Raw genomic sequence first — 20,880 nt, 5'->3', positions numbered from 1 at the left:
ATACCCTAAAGTCCTTGGTGGGATCCCTGATGGGAATGCATGGTCCCAGGCCTGGAGGACAACAAACGACCTATAAATGTGGATAGGTTGGGGATGATTTTGGGGGTCTTGCAACAGGTTTGCAGGTCCCAGTATGGAGTAAAGCTATTCAGCCTCACTTAATCGATGGCCTTTTTGGAGGCCCTGCATATCTCAGAGTTGGTGGCTTCCTCAAAGAAATGTGGCAGATGTGCTCCAGGAGGTAGGGGCGATCCATCTCAGGGTCAAGAGATCAAAGACAGACCTGCTAAAGAAAGGCGCATGGGTGAAATAAAAACGGCACCCAACACCCCGTATTGTCCAGTGGCATTGGCAAGGGATTTCCTCAGAGAAGCCCTGTGGTGGCCTCAACCAGGCTTCTAGTATAGAGGGATGGGGCACCAATGACTTGATACCGGTTCACTTAGGTGTGTAAGCAGGCGCTGGCCCACCTGGGCGAGGATTCAGCGCAGTTTATCTTCCATTCATTTTGCATAGATGTAGCCACCACTGCAGCAGCCATGGTCCTGCCAGCAGAGGCAATCAAAAGGGTGGGTCTTTGGCAACCAGCATGTTTTGAGCAGTACGTGCGGCCAAATCTGGTGTAAATAGAGGTATGATGCCCAGGGGCCCGCCAGTCATGATCATAACAGCAATTCTCTCTCTCTTTCAGTTGATGAGCACGGGCCAGTATAAGTATGTTAGTGTGGGCATTCCTTTATTCGCAGAGCAGCAATTCCACGGTTCCAGTCTGGAGAAGGTCAATGGGAATGCAGGTTTGCACACCATTGGGTGGGAGTGCTAATACTGCAGGATCTATTTGGGCAGCTCGAATAAGGTAAGAATCAAAATTAGTCCATACCCCGATCATTTTGGCCATTCCAGATGGTGGGAATGATATGATACCACTAGGCAGTCGATGGGTGAGGGAGGCCTGGTTCGCAGCCATGTCAAGGATTAGAAAATACTTACCAACACCATCAATACTGTGGTCAGCAGTAACACAGTGGGTGGTATGGGATGGGGGGCTCCGGTTAGGTCCATGAACGGGTCGGTAAAGCAGCTGAACCATTGGGTCAAAAGAATGTAGGCAGGTGCCAACAAGCACACAATTTGGCACAATTTGCTCCAGCTAGGGAAAAGGGAGCTGTTCCATCAGGACCGGGTGCAAAGGGTAGGAGCTCTTTATCCAGACAATACTGGGGGCAATTGCAGAGTACAGTCAGTGCGGGGTGAGAGCGAGGGCCCCAGCGAAGGCCCCAGGGAGCTTCTGATCTTGTGGTGGAGCACTGACAATTAACAACAAATTGAGATGCACAACAATGGAAGTTCAGAGACTGGATGGACCCCAGGAGGGGGTGGGACTGGCATGTACATTGGGTAGGCTGGGAGGGGGGACTGACCTGCTGGAAGTCCTGAAATCTACTGCCCTAACCCGCAACGTATAGACTGATAAGTACCTTAGGGAGACAGCGAGGGTTCAGGTACCCCGGTGGGCCGGTGGTCTATGTGGTGCCCTGGATTTCACATAGATTACTGTAGCATGTTTTGGCCTGCTGGCACACGTTCAAGACGGTGCCTTTTGCCTTATTGCCTTTGACATGTTAATGCCGCTAAAGTGTGATGTTGTAAATATTTCCTATATAGAAGTAGGAAACTTGTACTTTCGCATTGGTTTGTGGTTTTTGAATTACCTTGTTTGATGTGAATAAAAGGCTACGCCTTCGACAACATACCCAGAACCTATGAGTTCTTGGGCACAGCGGACCGGGAAAGAAAAATGAGGGAAGTATGGAAGGAGTGAATGGTACCTTGTGTGCATACTATGTGTTAATTCTTAAATTGCTTGGCCTGAGTCGTTCTTGTCACGTATCATCATGTTTTGCTTAAATCACTTGATTGATTTTCCACTAAACAAGTTACATCTAGTGAAGGTTTTAACTAACTGCACGATAAACTGTTACTTACAGCGACAAACCAACTGACTGCCAATGTTGGATATTCAGACATTTCAGTGAGGTCTGGGTGAGAATCTAGACTCTCAAAGTCATTCCATCAATTGATAAACAGACACACTGAATCTTTCAGAATGGATATTAAAACATTGACATTGTCTTACAAGAAGGTACTGTATTTCTTTTAAAATTTTTATTGTCTTTTCCTTTGATCTTGCCGGGTCCTAAAAGAGAAAATTAGGAGAGTTGATTATTAAAAAAATAATGAATAAGAGACAATTTGCAAAACATGAATTAACACTTCCATAATATAATAAACATGAAGGAGCGAGAGATACCAGCAAAGGCAAAATGTGATGGATGAGATGCTCATGGGAGATTCCCTGGGAGAGTTTCAAAGGATAGTTTTTGAATATGAGAAACTGGGGGATAGACACCTGTCTTGCTCCATTTACACACACTGCATTGGGGAGGTTACTGAGACAGTTCACAATCTTCTTAGTCATATGAGTTCTAGAGGTGTGACTCTTACACGTTCTCAGAAGGCTGAGTTCTGGTGTTTCCGGTAAAGTAAACTACCTTAAGAAGTGTCCTTCTTCTGACTATAGGTAAGCACATAGCACACTCAGATTACTCAATCTTTATTTCTCAAATTCTTCATTCCTAGTACATTAATTAAGTGCACAAACAGTACTTGATAGCCGCCCTACAGCCCAATCAAAATAGACTTGCTTCTTGATTCATTCCCAGAGACTGCCCGCCTCCATCTGGAGAAATAAGCACTGAAGTTTCCGCCTTTATTTCCTGCCTTTGCATCCCTCACTGATCAAGGCTAAAGCACCTCTGATGGAATTGTAAGTATTATTACAAGGAATATCAGTCATGTAGATTACTAGTGACTAATCTCCGCATTGATTCCTCTTTACAGTCGCTACAATAATAAGAATACACTCAAGTCGCATACTTTTATCTCCATGCTGTTGACTACAACAAATCCACACCAACACCATATGCAATATTCATCATGTGCTTCTTTGTAAACACAAGAACTTACTGTGGACAATAACATAAAAACAATAAACAAATCCAAGGACCCCCTCATCCAAATCAATAAATATTGATACACAAATGTTGAATGCATTGCCTAGAAGTCAGCACAACAAATGTCTTTAATTGGCTTTTAACCACCAGGAGGTGACAACTGGCCACCCCACAAAGAATACCTATTCATAACATCGATACTGCCAATTTAAAGTAGTGTTGACAAAATGTGCCTTGAGAGGGATAAATGCTTACAGAGCTAGAGGCTTTTAAAAAGCGAAGCACGGTCTCCTTCATCCATGAATAAGATGAAAGAAGGCAGAACAAAGTTTTGTTCCCAGTAAAAGATAGCAATCACATTTTGATCGAACTCCCAGACCCAAATATAGGACAATATTTGCAAGAAATATCCTTAAAAAATTACGCCTTTCATGGCAAGCCTGTCAGCTTCCCCATTGCCTAGGCAAGAGATTACCACTAGGAAGATCTTCAAGAAAAGAACCATAACCAAAGCTCCTATTGGAGGTTCAACTGGTAAATCATGCTACAAGCCTAGGACCAAATAAAGATTCTACTATAGAGCAAAGAACTTTTTTTTTATATAAACTTTTTATTGAAGTTCTTGTATCATGATTTCAATATGGAAATAACATAAATTGGCAAAAATAAAAAACAAAGAAAACAGAATACATATAGCCTTAAACAAAATTATTTACAGAATACATAAGTCCAACATTACTCAAAATATAACCTCCAGATTTTATCAAACTTCTTCGTCGCACCAACTCGCTGTGCATATCGCAGTTCGCTCTTTCTAACATTCCTCATTTTATGTAGCCAGGAATTAAAGGAAGGAACTTGTATTGACTTCCAATTCTGGAGCACCAGAGACCTTGCCACTGCCATTGCAATAAATAGTAGTTTAACCATTTGATCAATCAAAACAAGATCTGAATCATATCCATACAGTACTAATTTAACATTATAAGTAATCTGGATCCCACAATACTTTTGCAAATATTCGAAAATCTCATTCCAAAAAGGCACAATTTTACAACAGTTAACTAGAATGTGAGACCAGTTAGCGGGAGTATATTGCTGACATCTAAAACAAGTAGCACAGGTGTTAGCGTACATTTTAGCAATGGCAGCAGGAGTACGATAAAGAAGCCATTTACTGAAGAATAGCATTCTTCTCCAGTTAGATCCTCGAAGTACACTGAAATTCAGCTTATTTATACTTTTCCAGGTATTAATAGTGAGCACATGATTCTCCTGTTCTTGCCATTTTTTAATGGCTTTTAAACTCAGATCTACCTCAATATGTTGAGTTAAGCAGCGTTTCCATACCCCTGGTTTCCTCATCCGAGGAGTCAAAAACAGATCATCCCATAACTGACTAGAAGAACTAATAAGTCTAGGCTCCACTTGTTCCAATATTTTAAAGATTGAAACATAGGAACCTTGTAACATAAAATTTCCCGGGATTAATAGTTGCATCTCTCCCGGTAACAACCAAGCGTCTTCACTTAAAAAATCTGAAAGAGTATAAAACCCAGCACGTTCCCATTGTAATACAGTATCCCCTCCCATTTTCATTCCCATAAAAATGAGAGCATTCCTTAAGGGAGTTCAGGAATTATACTGCGGAAGTGAATATCGTTTGAGAAAAGCGTCACGATGCTTAAAAAACCAGAGCATCATCTTGTATCGAGTGAGTTTTGGCGATTTAGGGATATGCAATGGAGATGGGATCTGCGCCTCTTGACAAATTTGGTCAAAGAAAAAATTAATAAATACGTTTGGACTCTGCATTCCAAATTTAAATCGATTTAAATATTGGGCAAAATAAGCGCTATAATAATTTCTTACATTAGGCACGGATAAACCTCCCAATTTAGTTTCCACATAAAGAGTCCCCATTGCTATCCTGGGACTTTTTTTGCCCATATAAACCCTGAAAATAGCGATTCCACTTTTGAAAAAAAACTGCTGGGCAGAAAGCAAGGAATGGCAGAAAATAAATAATTGAAAAGCGGAAGAATGTACATTTTTATAAGTGCCACCCGCCCCAAAATAGAGAATGGCAACGAGTCCCATCTAGCAAACAAGGATTGAACCTTCCGTAGTAGGGGATCAAAATTCAACATAACTAAACCAGACACCAAAGTAGAAAACATAACCCCCAAATACCTCTTCGGTCTTAAATTAGTACAGCCAAATAAATCAGCATGTAAATCCACCTCACCCCCACCAAAAACTAGTATTTCAGTTTTTTTCTTATTAATCTGATAACCTCCAAAAGCTTCGAATTCTTGAAAAAGCTGTAAGGTAGCAGTTTGAGATTGAATATCTGTCTTGATAAGTACCATAATATCATCGGCATACAGTTTAATTTTTGCCATAGAAGGGATCGGAGGAGGAATATTCACAGATTCACGAATTGCTGTAGCTAACGGTTCAATAAAAAAAGCAAAAAGAATAGGGGACAAGGGGCAACCCTGCCTGGTGCCCCGTTGGACCGAGACTGTACCCACCATAACAGAATTAATAATTATATTAGCTTTAGCACCTGCGTACAAATTTTGAATTAAACTAACATTTAAGGGGGATTCCAAAATGCTTTAAAATACCAAATAAAGTTTTCCATACCACCAAATCAAATGCTTTTTCCGCATCTAATAATAAAATTAAAGCAGAGATTTTTTTTGTCTGAAAGTAATCTAGAGCCTCAGTAAGAAAATGTGTATTGGTGGCTAATTGCCGACCTGCCACAAAACCATTCTGATCTAGATGAATAAGATCCGTTGCGATGAAGTTAAAACGTATTGATAGTAATTTGGTAAGGATCTTATAATCAGTATTCAGTAATGTGATAGGTCTATATGAGTTAGGGTCTTTAGGGTCTTTACCTTTTTTCGGGAAGCTAACAACTGTCCCCTCCCCAAACGAATCTGGAACTTGCCCACCCACTAACATATAATTAACTAATTGTAATAGTAAATCAGAAAAGGCACTAAAGAAAACCTTTAAAAATTCTGCCTGAAGGCCATCCGGGCCACAAGCCTTACCAATTGGTAAGTTTTTAACCACTAATTCTAATTCTAACTTAGTAAACAAACGCATCATTACTCCGCTATCTGCCTGAGACAGAGAGGGCATATCATATCTAGCTAGAAAATTAGAGAGCCTGGAATGATCTATCTCTTGATGTTGGCTGTATACCTGTTTATAATGGGACAACATTATGGTACCAATACCGTCCGACTGTGATGTTTCTATCTGAGTAACTGGACACTTTAAAGTACGGATCAAATTTGCGGCGGCTTGCTCTTTTGCCTGCCACGCAAGGAGTTTACCAAAGAAATTACTCTCCTCATAAATCCTCTGAGATTGTGTCTGAAATTGCTGCTCGCTCTGTGTAAAAAAAAGCGTACTGAGATCACGTTTGGCCTCATTCAATTTATTTTGTGCAGCCCCAGAAAAGTTAGCTTGTCGAAGCAGAGTCAGCATACGTATTTTTTGATAGAGTAATATCCTAGCTTGTTTAATAGCACGCCAGTCTTCTGCGTCTTTACTGATTATAATACCACGAATAAAGGCTTTTAATGTGTCCCAGATAATATGCAGTGGAGCGGTACCTAAATTGCGGGCAATAAAATCTGAAATCTCTAATTTTAAAAAAGAGACCCAGCTACTATCCTGTAGATATGTCTTATTGAAAATCCATCTCTTAGAGGGCCTAATTTCTTCCCGTACTTCAAATTCAATTACCAACATTGCGTGGTCTGAAAAACCGTTATGCAGAAATTTTTGATAAGAAAATTTTAATAACCTAGAGGCAAAAAAAAAATCTATACGAGAGGAGGATCTATGTCTTCCTGACCAACACGTAAATTATTTTTTTGTGGGAATTTTGATCGCCATGGGTCACAAAGATCCAATAAGGATATATTCTGCATGAATGACCTTCTTGACTTTGGTTTAGATTGTTTTTTAAAGGCTCCAGTGGAATCTAGGTTTATATCCATCTGAATATTGAAATCACCGCCTATAACTATATCCCCCCTAACCAACAGCAATGATTGAAATAATTCCTCATAGTTGGGGGCACGATCTTCCACTGGGGCATAAAAACTAACAAAAGTGATTGGCCTTTTCCTGTCTTTTATCAAGCACATGGCCCAACACCACCGCCCTGCTCCCCCTTCTTCAAACTGAATAATTTCCGCATTTAAGTTCCGATTTAACACAGGAAAACCCTCGATATGAGTACCAAGTTTTAAACATAGAAAAAGAGTTAATTTTATCCGCTGGAATATGAGTTTCTTGCAACATTACAACAGCTGGACTCTCTGTTTTAACCCATAGTTCGATCGCTCACATTTTTCTCCTATTATTCAGCCTATTAACATTAAAGGAAATCACTCTAAGCCCCCCTATAGCCATAAATTAAATCATAGAAAACAGCTTCTTGCCAAATATTTTTCCAACTAAGCCCCCCAATAACCATATATTTAAATCATTGAAAACAACTTCTTGCAAACATATTTTCCCATCACAACCCAACAAGAACTTTGTTTTTCCATTTTTCCCCCACCCAGCCCATTCCCCCACCCAGGTGCTCCCCCCTTGCACCTAACCCCGTGGCCCTGTACTTCACCTTCACCTCCCTCCCACGCTGGCCACAAAGCACTAACCCCTCTCATAAGGCGCCTTGTTATTGCGCCCTGTTCCCGTGACCCCCCAGTTCCTCGCCTACTCCTCCCCACCGTGCCCAATAGTATCCAGATTTGCGGTCAAGAGAAAAGAAGAAAAAAAAAAGGAAAACACCTCCAGCACCCATCAAACCAGATCACCCAAATCCCAAAACTAGCCTACCCCTGCACCAACTGGTCAAGTATCTCATGAGCCTCATCAACATCGGTTAATAAATAAAATCTGCCCTTAATCAAAACTTTTAGCTTTGATTGCTGTGCAATCGATGCTTGAGCGCCTTTTTCCTTAAATAACTGAAGAATCTTTACAAAGTCTTTTCTCCGTCTGGCAGCGGTAGCTGACATATCGGAGAAAATCCTACACTTGATAGTAGGATTGGCATGAAATTGTCTCTGCTTGAAAGCCTGCGATAAGATTATTTCTTTAACGCAGACATCAGCAAAATTAACAATAATAGTCATAGGCAACGGAGAGTTGAGAAATGGGCGTGCTGGAACTCTATGCGCCCGAGTGATTGTTAAGTCTCCCTTAAACTCAGGGACGACCTCTCGAGAAAAGAAAGAAGTTATCCATTGCATCATGTCCGACCCCTCAATGTTCTCTGGTACGCCCGCTATTCGAAGGTTTGACCTTCTATTATAATTTTCTAGCTCATCCAGTTTAATTTCAAAAGCCTTCGACAATTTGGATACACTAGACATCTCTTTCTGCACAACAGTCATATTGTCCTCCAAGCAAAGAACTTAAAGACTGATCTCAGCCGTTTTAACTCCTACAGAGAGACCATTCCAGACTCTCAATGACCACAAAGCACCATCTCTATCTTGGGGTTCACATACTGAACTAATGGAATCCCTTATGACCAAGGTGTGTCCACGACCCTAAGTCCATACCATACTAGAGCAGCAGTATTGACTGTTCTTCAGAGTCCAACTAGTGAGAATCTGTTCCTGGCACCATGACTGGACATGGCCAGCTAGTGTAATGAAGTGGTGCTGTTTAGCCCCTATGGGAGATTTGGATAGAACAAGGCAAATCTCTGAAAAGCCCATAAACCCATGTCAAGCTATCGTAACCTCCAGGCTAATAACTTTAAAGGGTGCATGAGAGTGAAAACCAGCAAACTATAAAATGACATGGCAATTATGAATGTTCAAAGTAACAACATCTCAATCACCAGGGCAGATCATTTTCACAACTGTGACAACAACTTGAGTATTCAGTGAAATTGCAGAAAGCTGTATTGGATCTGGTCCTTACACAGAAAGGGCAGCACATCTACCTCATACACCCACCAGAAGGACCCTGGGGAGGAATCTGATAAACACACATTACATCAGGGCCATGGAGAGGTCCACCATTGAAGACTCAAACCTACAGTGGAAAGGGTGAAGTTACTACGAGGCAGCCAAAAGTCTTGGCACAAAAGGAATATCCTTCTCCAATAGTCTGCCCCCTTGTGCCGGCTATCAACTTATTTAATGTCTGCTCATGAAATCCATGTCTAACAAAGCCCTTTACCTCTTTCTACTCCTCTTTTTTAAGCATGCCTTAACAATTGTCATTTTGTTTTTTGTCTTTACGGTCGCCACCTGGAACATGAAAAGCTTCTTTGAGCCAGCTGGACTGCTGCCTGTATCTTCCATTTTAACAATGGAAAATGTCCAAGCAGCAGGAGGGACAATGAGGCAAGATGAGTCCCATCTATGCCAATAAGTGGAATCTTCTTATATAGTTTGTAAAGATCAACTGAATCATAACATAAGACATACAGAAATGACACAGGTAAGTTGGGAGTCGGGATTGGGTGTGATCTGTAACATTTGAAAGATTTCCAAAGGAGAGAGCCCTGCATCATTGTAACCAAGCAACCAATGAGCTAATATGCTAGGGGTACCACAAAGACACTGTCAGTACTAAACTCCATGAAAAGAGCGCAATACCAAGGCTTGATTCACCATATTCCTCTATGCCTAGCGCCACTCTCTGACATTTGCTTGTCCATTCAGCATAATTGTGGACACATGCCACAAGCATGATAACCCTCAAATACATTACAAGACCAGAGGCAACCATTGTGCATTAATACTTTAATGCCACTCCACGCAGCCACTTAAAAGTCATACATCATAAAGAAACTGTTTAACAGAACCTTCAAAGCATATAATAGGCTCATGCACAACCGTCTGCCTATTTTAAATGTGGATAAGCACCTTGTTTTCATATACTTGTTGTTTTCCTTTGCTGAAGTTGTATGTTTCTTTCATTAGGTGTGAGGTGACAGTGTCTGTTTTGGCTTGTGTCTTCAGATCTCTCTCTCATTTCACTGGCGGTCTTCATTTGGGTACCTTGTGCACCCTTCAGGGTCCTCCTGTCCCTTCACGGGGCCTGAGTTCTCATTTAATGGGGCACTCCTTTTCGATTTAAGAAGACTTCTCCCTGCACATTCTTGCATGGCTTTGGGCTTGTGCCTGCTGGCCTCTTCAACTCCAGCAGCCGAACGTTCATGCTGGTGGCCCAGTGTGGTTGTGGGGCAGATATCCGCCCTCACTTGCACTCAGAGTGCACTTTTCCCCAACTTGCCCCTTAACTTTCCTCTTGTCACCTTGCTATGACACGTTGGGTAGGGAATTAACTTTCCTTTTGTTTGGGAATTTAACCTCACGCGTCTCCTATGCATGATATTCCAGGGAACTGAAATTAGATGAAAACACTGGGCAACGGGTGCAGATCGGCCATCCCAGAACTCCTCTGACTCTGTTTTGCGTTTAGGATGCAGCTGATTGATAGAGCAACACAATGCTGTCACGATAACGGTTGACTGATGTAGTCCCTCTGCAATCAGCTGCTTTACCCCTCTCTGCTACTCAACATTTTTTAACGGCACTTTACATAGCCATAGTTTAGGGACCCTCTTAAGTAGGGCGCTGCCTTCTCCTACCTACCTTTAGTTACTTAATAACAGATTATTTTTTTTCCAGATGGAGCCGAAGGCTTTTTTAGGGAGTTGCCTTCTGATTTGAAATTCTTCATTTTTGATTTAGTGAGGTGCGATTTCTCCCTTTCCTTATAAAACTATTAAAAGTTTAGTTAAAATAATGTCGGATTGGGAGACTGAGGCCCCTGAAGTTTCACAGACACAATCTAATGAGGTCCTGATTAAAAGACTACTACAACAAGAGATGCATACATGAGACCCTGGAAGAGGTTATGGGTAATAAGAGACCAAAAGCAACTGATGAATAGGATGATTATGGTTCAGTATCAAGGGGAGACTCTGACTGGGGTACAAAAGGGGGTAAGAGCGCAAAAAGGGATAAAACACTTGTAGATGTCTTCTTCCCTAGTTATTACGGGCGGTCCAATCACCAGATCCTAAATGTACACACTTTTTTCAGATGCTCAAATTGGCACACAAGATACTAACATGGGGGAAGAAGAACGTCTGAGTGAGGGGCCACTAGATGAATATATCTTTGACCTACACCAAGGAGACGTTGATGTGGATAACCTCCTTTCAGAAGATTAGGCTCCATCTACCTCTAAGGGGATAGTGAAGCACCCTCGGGGACAAGATATGTTTTCCCCTCACAATATCCGGCACCCCAGAAGTGCGAAGAGGTGGCTCCAGGATCACGTGGGTTGGTTCACCAGGAGATGGATCAGCAACCCCCTTGAAAAAGAGGATCTAAATATTCTTATAGCTAAATGCTGAAGACCTGTGATCCACAAAAAAGTATGTTTAACTCATAATCTAGTTCTGGAGGCAATCACTTTTCTTTTCAAACTTTGCAGGAATCCTAGAAAAGGTCTGGAGAGGTCCATTATGCATGTCAAGATCAACTTCTTGATGTGTTAGGTCCCCTCACTAGAATTATAGATCCAACAGAGGAAGACTACATCAGTGAGACCCCTGTAGATGTTAAACCTCTCAGGGGTTGGGGAGGCGCTAGAGGGCGCACTGCGGGATGGCTGGCTAAAGAGGAAGCTCCGCCGGACGGAACAATAATCAGCACAAAATGCCGCGTTTAAGGCAGTGCTGGTGAACCTACAGACAGCAGTGGTGATCAGAACGATTTGAGCACCAAGTGATGCGGTCGTGATGTTGACACCTTAGCCAGCAAAGGAGAAAATCGCCGGTGAAGACTGCGGGGGTATTCGGACTGGCAGCCGGTAAAATGGCGGATGCGGTAATGTCCTCGACTGCGATCTCAGCGCTGCATACTCCACTGTGGGGCCAGATTGAGAGTTCACGTTTTGGCGATAAATGAATAGGACAAGCAAATTCTGCATACCTAACAAAAGAGCACTTTTCAACATTTAGGGAGAACTGTAATCATTCGGCGCGAAAACGGCAGTTACCTGTTCCAAGATGGCGGCCCCCAGATGCGAAGAGGACAATAACCGCAATATGCAAGGGTAATACGCGAAGGCTGCGCAGATGAATTTAATCCTCAACCAATTTTACTGAGCGTGCTTTGAGAATAAATAACTGATGGGAGGCTCGTGGGACTGAATGGCTGATGTCTGTTGTGTGGAGAGACATAAACGAAATGGCGGCCATATGTCTTGCGATGTGACGCGCTCTATGCTGTGACGGCTTGTGACATAGCGCAAACTAAGATCGGACTGAGGTGCACCCTGCTAGAGCTGTCGTCCCGAACTGGTATATTGCACACGGTACCCTATACCTGGGTAGACACCAAACACAAGTGTTAAAGACCTCTGCTTGGTTGCAGACCGCTATTCACGGCCACGAGCGAGAACGTTTGTGGGCTCAAGAATTGTTGCTGGCTGAGGACAAAGTTGCATCAGAGAAGATAAGGATTGAGGAGTATTGGGGAAACCATATTGAGTGCATGCTGGGACTACGTCTGCGCAGCGCCTGCACTGCGAGTACCACAAATGTCGCAAGACGCGTCAGCGCTACCAACGAACTACCGCATTAGTTGGCCACGCGACAGCTAAACACCAACTTCTACTACTGCGCCCTGGTGCATCTGCTGGTGAACACACTACCACTTTGGCCACAGTGAAAAAGTTGTTGGTCTGGTTGCTGCAGTAACATCTATGCAGAAGGCGACGAGAGGCAGAAAGAACACGGGGAGGTAGGACCAGCCGCAACACACGGCCTCAGGCAGATACAATCTACCATCAGACGGAGGGTCCCCCAACTGCGCGACGATGGGAAAGCTAGAAAGCGGTACAAAAGGGGGTGGTGATGGACGGAGCATCGGAACCAATCAAACACTCACACCCAGTCAAGAGATCTGGGTTTAATCCATCGCCGTTCTTTAGCCCACTCTGCCACCCCAGTTCAGACATGGCCATATGCAAATCAGTCTGACCCTGTGCCTCATGGGAACAGTCCAGCCCGAACTGCCAAGCCCTGCCTACCCTGGACCGAAAACAAGCTTCCGAGGACCGGTTTCTGGCATTTCAGCCGTCTTCAGCCCGGCTTGCTTGAATCCAGTGGCAAAGTGAGCAAGGGACTCACGTTTGAGCATACCCTGCCAACTTATGGCGAGCAAAACTGTACAAAAGGGGGTGGTGATGGACGGAACATCTGAACCAATCAAACACTCACACCCAGTCAAGAGATCTGGGTTTAATCCATCACCGTTCTTTAGGCCACTCTGCCACCCCAGTTCAGACATGGCCATATGAAAATCAGTCTGAGCCTGTGCCTCATGGGAACAGTCCAGCCCGAACGGCCAAGCCATGCCTTCCCTGGACCGGAAACAAGCTTCTGAGGACCGGTTTCTGGCATTTCAGCCGTCTTCATCCCGGCTTGCTTGAATCCAGTGGCAAAGCCAGAAAGCCAGAAAAGCAGCAATCTAAACTCACTTTCGGACCACGGAGATCGGTGCGAGGCCCCATGAGCGTGTCTGATGACGAGACGAGCATGGATGGGGCCACAGAAAACTATGCAATCTAGCATCCAAGACATAAACGGCAAATTGAACCATTTAACTTGTCATGTGGACAACATGGCGGCAAAAATGGACAGACACGGCGAGAGGCTGGATGAAGCGGAAACGCAGCTGTCGGCAGTGGAGGACGAGGCACATGCTACCACCACCAAACGCGGCGGGATGGACAAGGTACTGGAGGTGCTCAAAAACAAGGCCAAAGATTTAGAGGCACGCTCGAGAAGAAATACAATCAGAATAGCGGGAGTGCCGGAGTCTGCCAACACAGGCCGTATGGAGAAGTATGTAGAAGACCTCTGTAAAGCGATTTTCAGCGCGGACCACCTATCCTCCATCTTCATTGTGGAGCGAGCTCATCGATCCCAGGCGCCTCGTCCACCACCTGGTGCAACTCCATGGCCTATTGTCGCAAAGGTATTAAACTACCGTGATCGGGATGACATACTGAGGATGGCAAGGCAACGAAAAACCATTGAACATCAAGGCAATCGCCTAGAATTCTATCCAGACCACACACTGGCGGTACAACAGGCAAGGAAGGAATTTACAACTGCAAAGACCAAACTGCGGAATCTGCAGATTGAATATGCGATGTTATATCCCGCTCGCCAAAAAGTCACTTGGAATGGCAAAGCGATGATACTACCCAGACCGAAAGCAGCCCACTTCTTTATCCTGAAAGTCCATGAGCAAAGGAAAGAAGGGACACAATCAGACCACACACAAAACAAGAATAATTACCTGATGGATCCTCTGTCCCCTAGCAAGAGCGTCATTAGTCGGTATAGCACAGCAGAAACTCGTCAAGACCTGCAACTCTAAGGTAATGTGTGATTGCTCAGTGATGGAAGCGGATGGCAAACTACTGTGATTGCTGGGGATACCACGCTTTATAAGCTTAGTGGACTGCCTATCACAGAATCTACGTGACTTTATGATGCTCTTAGGCATACCTACAGATCTTCTCTACATAGAAATGGGCAACTGCATTATAAAACTCATCAGCGAGGAGACTGTATAAATTAAGGGTGAGCGTAGTTCGCGAAGTAGCGCTACGCGAAGCTATGCGAAGCGCACTTCGCACTACGTGAACTTCACGCAGCACTACGCGAGCTGTGTAGGAGCATGTTCGCACTGTGCAAGATGCGTTTTCAATGATTGCACAGTGCGGACAAGCATCCGGCACTGTGCAATCATTGAAAATGGCATCTTGCACAGTGCGATCTGTAGTTTTCTGCTGCCCGAGTAGATAATTACTCGAGCGGCAGCTTTCTCAACGCGAACTGGTAGTTTCTCATTGAGAGCGGTCGCGAGCATGCGCAACCACTCACAATGAGAAACCTTACCTCCCCGCGTTGAGAATCTCGCTGGGATGTCATTTTGCTTGCTCGCGGTCGCGAACATGACGTTCAGGACCGCGAACAAGCAAAAAATGAGCGCTGCATTACGCGTGTTCGCACTGTGCTACGTGCAGCTCGCGTAGTGCGAAGTTGAGCAAACTTCGCAAACTCCGCGAGCGTAGCGTAGTGCTTCGCCCAGGGTTAGGATAAATGATACTATGCCATATGCCATTTGACTAGATACTGTGAGGTATTACCAGATAGTTTATACGGTGATCACTGGGCTTTAGGGAAAGGACACATCTAAGACACCCTGCCTACTGCTATGACACTTTCCCCCTCCTCTCCTACATTGCTAAGCCTGACCAGGCCACGGCGCCAACTGCCAGCCACCAGACTGTATATGGGAAAGGTGGTGACACACTTCGAATTCTATGCTGGTGAGAGGGAGGTGCGCGACTTTGACAAATATGCAATCTAACAGTTTTTCAAGGAGTAGACTGGCATAACCGGGCCGTTCTGACAGAACAGGAGTGGTCCATGGCCTGCACACTGACCCAACTGCTGACGTCAAACGGTAACCTTAGATTGATCCACGTCAAATACCTACATCGAACATATTACACACCTGCAAAACTCTATAAGTATGGGTTACGCACGGAAGCGAACTGTATACGATGCGGTCATGAATGGGCTGATTTTCTCCATTTGGCGTGGAGCTGTGTTAAAATACATGACTATTGGGAACGGATTACTGGGCTGTTAACCGAAATGGTGGGGATACCTGTAGAATGTACTATAAAGAGTTGTTTATTGAGATTGCTGCCAAATGTAAAAGCTTTGAAACACAGGTTCTGCATGGGTGCATTGCTGCTAGCTAAACACAGGATTTACATGAATTGGGGCAACAAAAATGTACCATCTACAAATCGCTAGCTCGCTGATATGTCAAACTGCCAAGACACATTGCGCACATACGAAGATGAGCTACCTGCCCGGTCGAGACCGCGCGACTACTGGAAGTATCTTACAGAATATTTACGAGCCCATCCGACTGGTGATGATGTCAACTAATTTTATCGTACGATGTGACTTACCTGATATGTATATGCATGCATAATGTATGACCACGAACACTTATTACCAAGGTTACCCGGAGGATGAATGCTGTAGTGTAATGGTTCATTCGCAGTTTATATGTTGTATTACTGATGACACAGTTGTGCAAAAACTAATAAAGAAATAAAAAATAAAAAAACTCTTAGGAGTTGGAGTCAAGGGGCATTGGTCCTTCTTGGCAATGCCAATGCTGTCCTCAATGGAGAGTGACATAGAGTCGTATTAACCAAGATTAGTCTAAAGTTGGGTGAGCTTGCTGAGAAGGAACCCTCAGTGAATCCTAAGGGCCTACTCTTTGTGAGGATATGATCAATTCTCTGGGTAAATATGTGTCTATATTCACACCCCTTGACAAGGCTCCATCCAATATTAGAAGGGTGTATTATTGTGGAGTTTTGGTTGGGCCAGCTGAAGAGACCTTTCTGCCAGCCAGGCCTTCCAGAGGCCTCAGTTTAGACAAAGGGGATTCGGAAAAGGTGTTCAGTCCAGTGCTTCATCTTCTTTCTACCACAAAGAGGATAAGCCTCAAGTGCAAGAGGATCTAGATCATCTGGTCAAGATTTGTCCAAAATCCGGAGTGAGTACAACGATTTTCTTGTTTCTTCGTCCCCGGGAAGAGTGTGGAACAGTCTCAGGTTTGTTTTCCTGGAAAAAATTACTCAAGACTCAAGGGTTTTAGAAACCGTTCAGGGTTTCACAAATAGAGCTCTAGAGATTCCTCATCTGATTGTTTTCCACAGAAACTTAATTCTACCTTTAAACAAGGCGAAAGTGGTAGAGGAGAAGTGAAGTCTATGCTGAACAAAAGGCGCAATAGTGGAGGTGCCCATAGAGTGCAAGATTTTCATAAGCATGCTCTTCCTTGTAGAAAAAAGGACAAGGGGGGCAGACCTGTGATAAATTTAAGAGACCTAAACAGGTCTTGTTTACAGACCCTTCAAGATGGATGGGATCTACCTCCTAATCATTATGTTATTAGAAAAGGATTTGACTGGTAAAGCTAGAGCTGAAATATGCCTATTTCCCCATCCCTATCATCCAGGAGTGGCAGTGCTATCTCCAGTTCACTTGGCAAGGCCGTCTATGTCAGTTCAAAACACTCCTCTTTGGTCTTTCTTAAGTACCTTAGCGCTTTACCAAAGTAATGAGAGCAGTGAATTCTTTTCTCAGAGAGAGGGGAGTACGCATGGTTATATTCCTGGACGAGATTCTAAATATGACCCAATGTCAGAATCAGATTCAGAAAGATTTGAAAACAATGATATCTCTTCTGTAGAGCTTAGGTTTCATAATAAACAGGGAGAAGTCTCTTCTTACTCCCGCCAGGTCCCAATGAAGAAGATTGCCAAGATTCAAAGGAGATAACATATGTATTAAAACAAGATTCCTTAACTTTGGAAAGAGCTTGCCAGACTCCTGGGCCTCCTCTCTTCTACCATTCAGTTTATTTTTCCGGGCCCTGTACACTATCGTGCTTTACAGAGGGTAAAGGCGAAGGCTTTTTGGGGTGGCCCGTAGTATGGAAACAGGATATACCAAGACAAGGAGGCCACATTAGATTTGACTTGTTGGCTGAATAATATGGATGCTTGGAATGGCTTTGCAATCTTTAGTTGTTCTCTGGAATTTATTCTGGAGTCATGTTCCAGTATTCATGGCTGGGGTGCTCGACTAGGTACACAAGACACAATGGGGTGTCTGGTCTCACATTGAAAGGTCTCAACAAATACATTATCAAGAATTGACAGAGGTCTTTATGTTCTTATCAACTCCAAACACCATTTGCAAGGCAGAGCCATTCTTCTGAAAATGAACATACATAAATTGGTTGGGGGTACAAGATCCTCAGACATTTCAGATTCAGCCAAGAGACTTTGGGTGTTTTGTCTGGAGCACAGTATCAACCTGGGAGCAGAGTATCTCCCCAGGGAATACAAAAGTGACGGCTGGCTGGAACTCGATGATTTTAAGGGATTACAGCGACTGGAAGTTTAATGAGATCTACTTCAGAAGCCTGTCTCAGTTATGCGGTCCTTTGAAATTAGGTCTTTTTGCAGGCAGACTGGCATTTCAGTTAAAGAAGAACTTCAGCTGGAGGCCAGACCTGGGTGCTCTGGCAGTGAATGCTTTTCTGCAAGTTTGGAAGGAAACTTATGCTTACATCTTTACCCCTTCAGAAAGTCAGGCAGGAAGGATGCTTACTGGGGCTAATAACTCAGTTTTTGCCATCCCAGGCATGGTTTCCAATGACCCTAGAGCTAGCTTGTGAAAATCAATGTTTTCTTCCTGCCAAGCAAGACCTACTAAAAGACGTGAATGGAAGACAACATCCTCTGATTCTAGCAAGCACTTTGAACTTTCTTGCCTGGAGAATATTAGGAGATCTAGGGAAGTGTCAGGCCTTGAGGAGTTCTGTTACCCTGGAACCCACAGTAGATGCAAATGAATTTGGATTACATGGTACATTGGTGCTTTAAGAGGGACCTAGATCCTGTGGAAGCCACTATTGTTGAAGAGGTGAATTTCTTGCTGGATCAGTCCGATGAAGGTCTTACCTGTATAATTATTAATTGCTGTAGGTATGCAGTTTCAGTTGGACACGCTCTAGTCAATGGTAAAAGTGTTGGAAAAAATGTAATGGTCTGTACCGTTCTTAAGAGTCTTAGGTTAAGGAGACACCCTAGACCTAAGTATGAGACCCTTTGGGATGTTAATTTAATATTGAAGTTGTTCTCTTCATGGCTAAGTAATACATATCTGGATCTCAAGAGACTTTCTATGAAGCTTGTTTCCTTGCTCCATTTACTATCCTATCACAGGGTATCAGATATCAGAGATTTAGAGGTAAGTAATAGCATTTATGAAGCCTTTGTGATACATTTTGAGTTGGTTCGACGAACAAAAACAATGTCTACATTTTACCCAAAATATCATTCTTTCAAACAGTTGTGTGTTTTTTATTGCATAAAAGAGTATGATTCCAAGGTGAAAGAACTTTATCCTGGTGATACAGAGCAACTTCTGATCTCCTTTGTGAAAACTTTTAGAGATGTAACATCCAATACAATTGCACAATGGGTTAAATGGACAATGCAAGCAGCGGGTGTTGACCTCCAGAGATTTCCAACTGATTCTATAAGAGGATCTATGGCTAGTCCATCCTTTTGGAAGGGCAGCACACTGGAGGACATTCTGAGAGCCGCTGATTGGTATAATTCTACTACCTCTGCAAATTATTACTGTAGACCAATTGAACATGTCAGATGTAGTTTTGAAGAACTACCAACATGCATAATGGTAACTTCCAGTCTAGTAAGGAAATAGCGATTCTCCTTATTAATTTACAAGAAAATCTGAATTTCATTAAAGCCACAGAGGCTAACATTATTGCACCCTCCCATCCCTTCTCAGGATTGGAGGTTCATAAAAATCTATGTATATATATATATATATATATATATATATATATATATATATATATATATATATCTAGTAGGGGGACATTAGTGCTTGTAATTCTTTGTCGAAATTATTTAAGTTTTTAAAATAAGGGTATAATCATTATAAATAAATGTCATGTTATAACGGATACTATGTTTTTATCTAAAGCAAACCTTTGTTATCTCATGTTGCCATGCTGCCTGTAGCTTTTGAGATGAAGCATTAACATCTCCTCTTACTTTAAGATAACGTCCAATAGTTCATTTCCTGATTGGATGTTTTGTCTTTGATGGACGTTTGATGTTGCTGAAAGTTTCTGTACCCTCATTCTCCCATGAAGTTTCAGTCAACTGATGTTCTTCCATTGTCTTTGGATTTATTTTCTTTGTGTGAACATGATAAGAGAGTTTCATCCGCATTTCAAAGAGGCAGACTGTGATGTGCATGAGCCTAATATATGCCTTGAGGGTTCTATTCTGGAACAGTTTTCTTGATGATGTATGACTTTTAAGTAGCTGCGGAAGTGGCATTAAAGGAACAATGCATAATGTTAGCCTCTGTGTCTTTAAAGTCCTTCAGATTCTCTTGTCATTTTATTAGGAGAATCACTATTCTCACTGTACAACAGAACCCATGTAAACTCAAATTTAAACTCTGATTAAATTGTAATCCAGGAAATATAGTATTGTATTTGCCAGAACTGCATGTTTCTAAGGATGCACACTGGAATTTCCAGCACCTGTTCCCACTCCACATCTAAAAATTTACAGCCCAGTTCTTGCTCCCACCTGTGCTGGAGGTAGTCCAGATTACTTGCTGCGTGTTGCCTAAGTGAGGCTGCAAACCACAGCGTGAAGTGTTCATCCTGTCCCATGACATGTATATATTGTATGGTGAGGTACATCTGTGGTTCAGTTCAGAGGTCACTCCACTTTGCAGTAAGTGTAGGCACTAGCGAGCGATGTAGGAGGAATTGGCCCGTGGGAGTCCCTCCTCCTCTACCAATGCCATGTAAGGGATAAGCGTCCCATCATGATATAGGTCTCCAAAAGATTGTATGCCTGCCTTGTGACAGTCCCGTAGTTCAGCAGCTATAAGTACTGAATGACCTCTGGGGGAATCCTGCTAGGGGTGGCACAGGCACTTAGGGTGTTAGGAGCCGAGTTATGTAGAGGCTCCCACAGAAGCAGCTATACCCCACGCTAAGCAGTAGGGGCTCTGGAGGTCTTGCTTTCGCACCAGGATGAAAGAGCCTGATCATCTGTATTAATGTGTAAGGCGGACGTGCGGTTGCTGTATCAGTGCACTGCCAGC

The 20,880-nt window shown here is 43.2% G+C and overlaps 1 protein-coding gene across 3 annotated transcripts in view; it reads right to left on the bottom strand.

Annotated features, from left to right (window-relative positions):
* LOC147703275 (uncharacterized) overlaps positions 1 to 20,880 on the bottom strand; it is a 166,166-nt gene that overhangs the window by 50,889 nt on the left and 94,397 nt on the right. For all 3 annotated transcript variants that reach the window (XM_086931730.1, XM_086931732.1, XM_086931731.1), the window contains one exon: positions 2,138 to 2,197. In XM_086931730.1, the coding sequence (XP_086787856.1) occupies positions 2,138 to 2,197 (60 nt within the window). The remainder of the gene's footprint in view (positions 1 to 2,137; positions 2,198 to 20,880) is intronic.

This window comes from Lissotriton vulgaris, chromosome 7 (genome assembly GCF_964263255.1).
Source record: "Lissotriton vulgaris chromosome 7, aLisVul1.2, whole genome shotgun sequence".
Taxonomy (NCBI): Eukaryota; Metazoa; Chordata; class Amphibia; order Caudata; family Salamandridae; genus Lissotriton; species Lissotriton vulgaris.
Note: the sequence above shows the minus strand (reverse complement) of the source record. Positions and strands in the feature narration are given on the sequence as shown.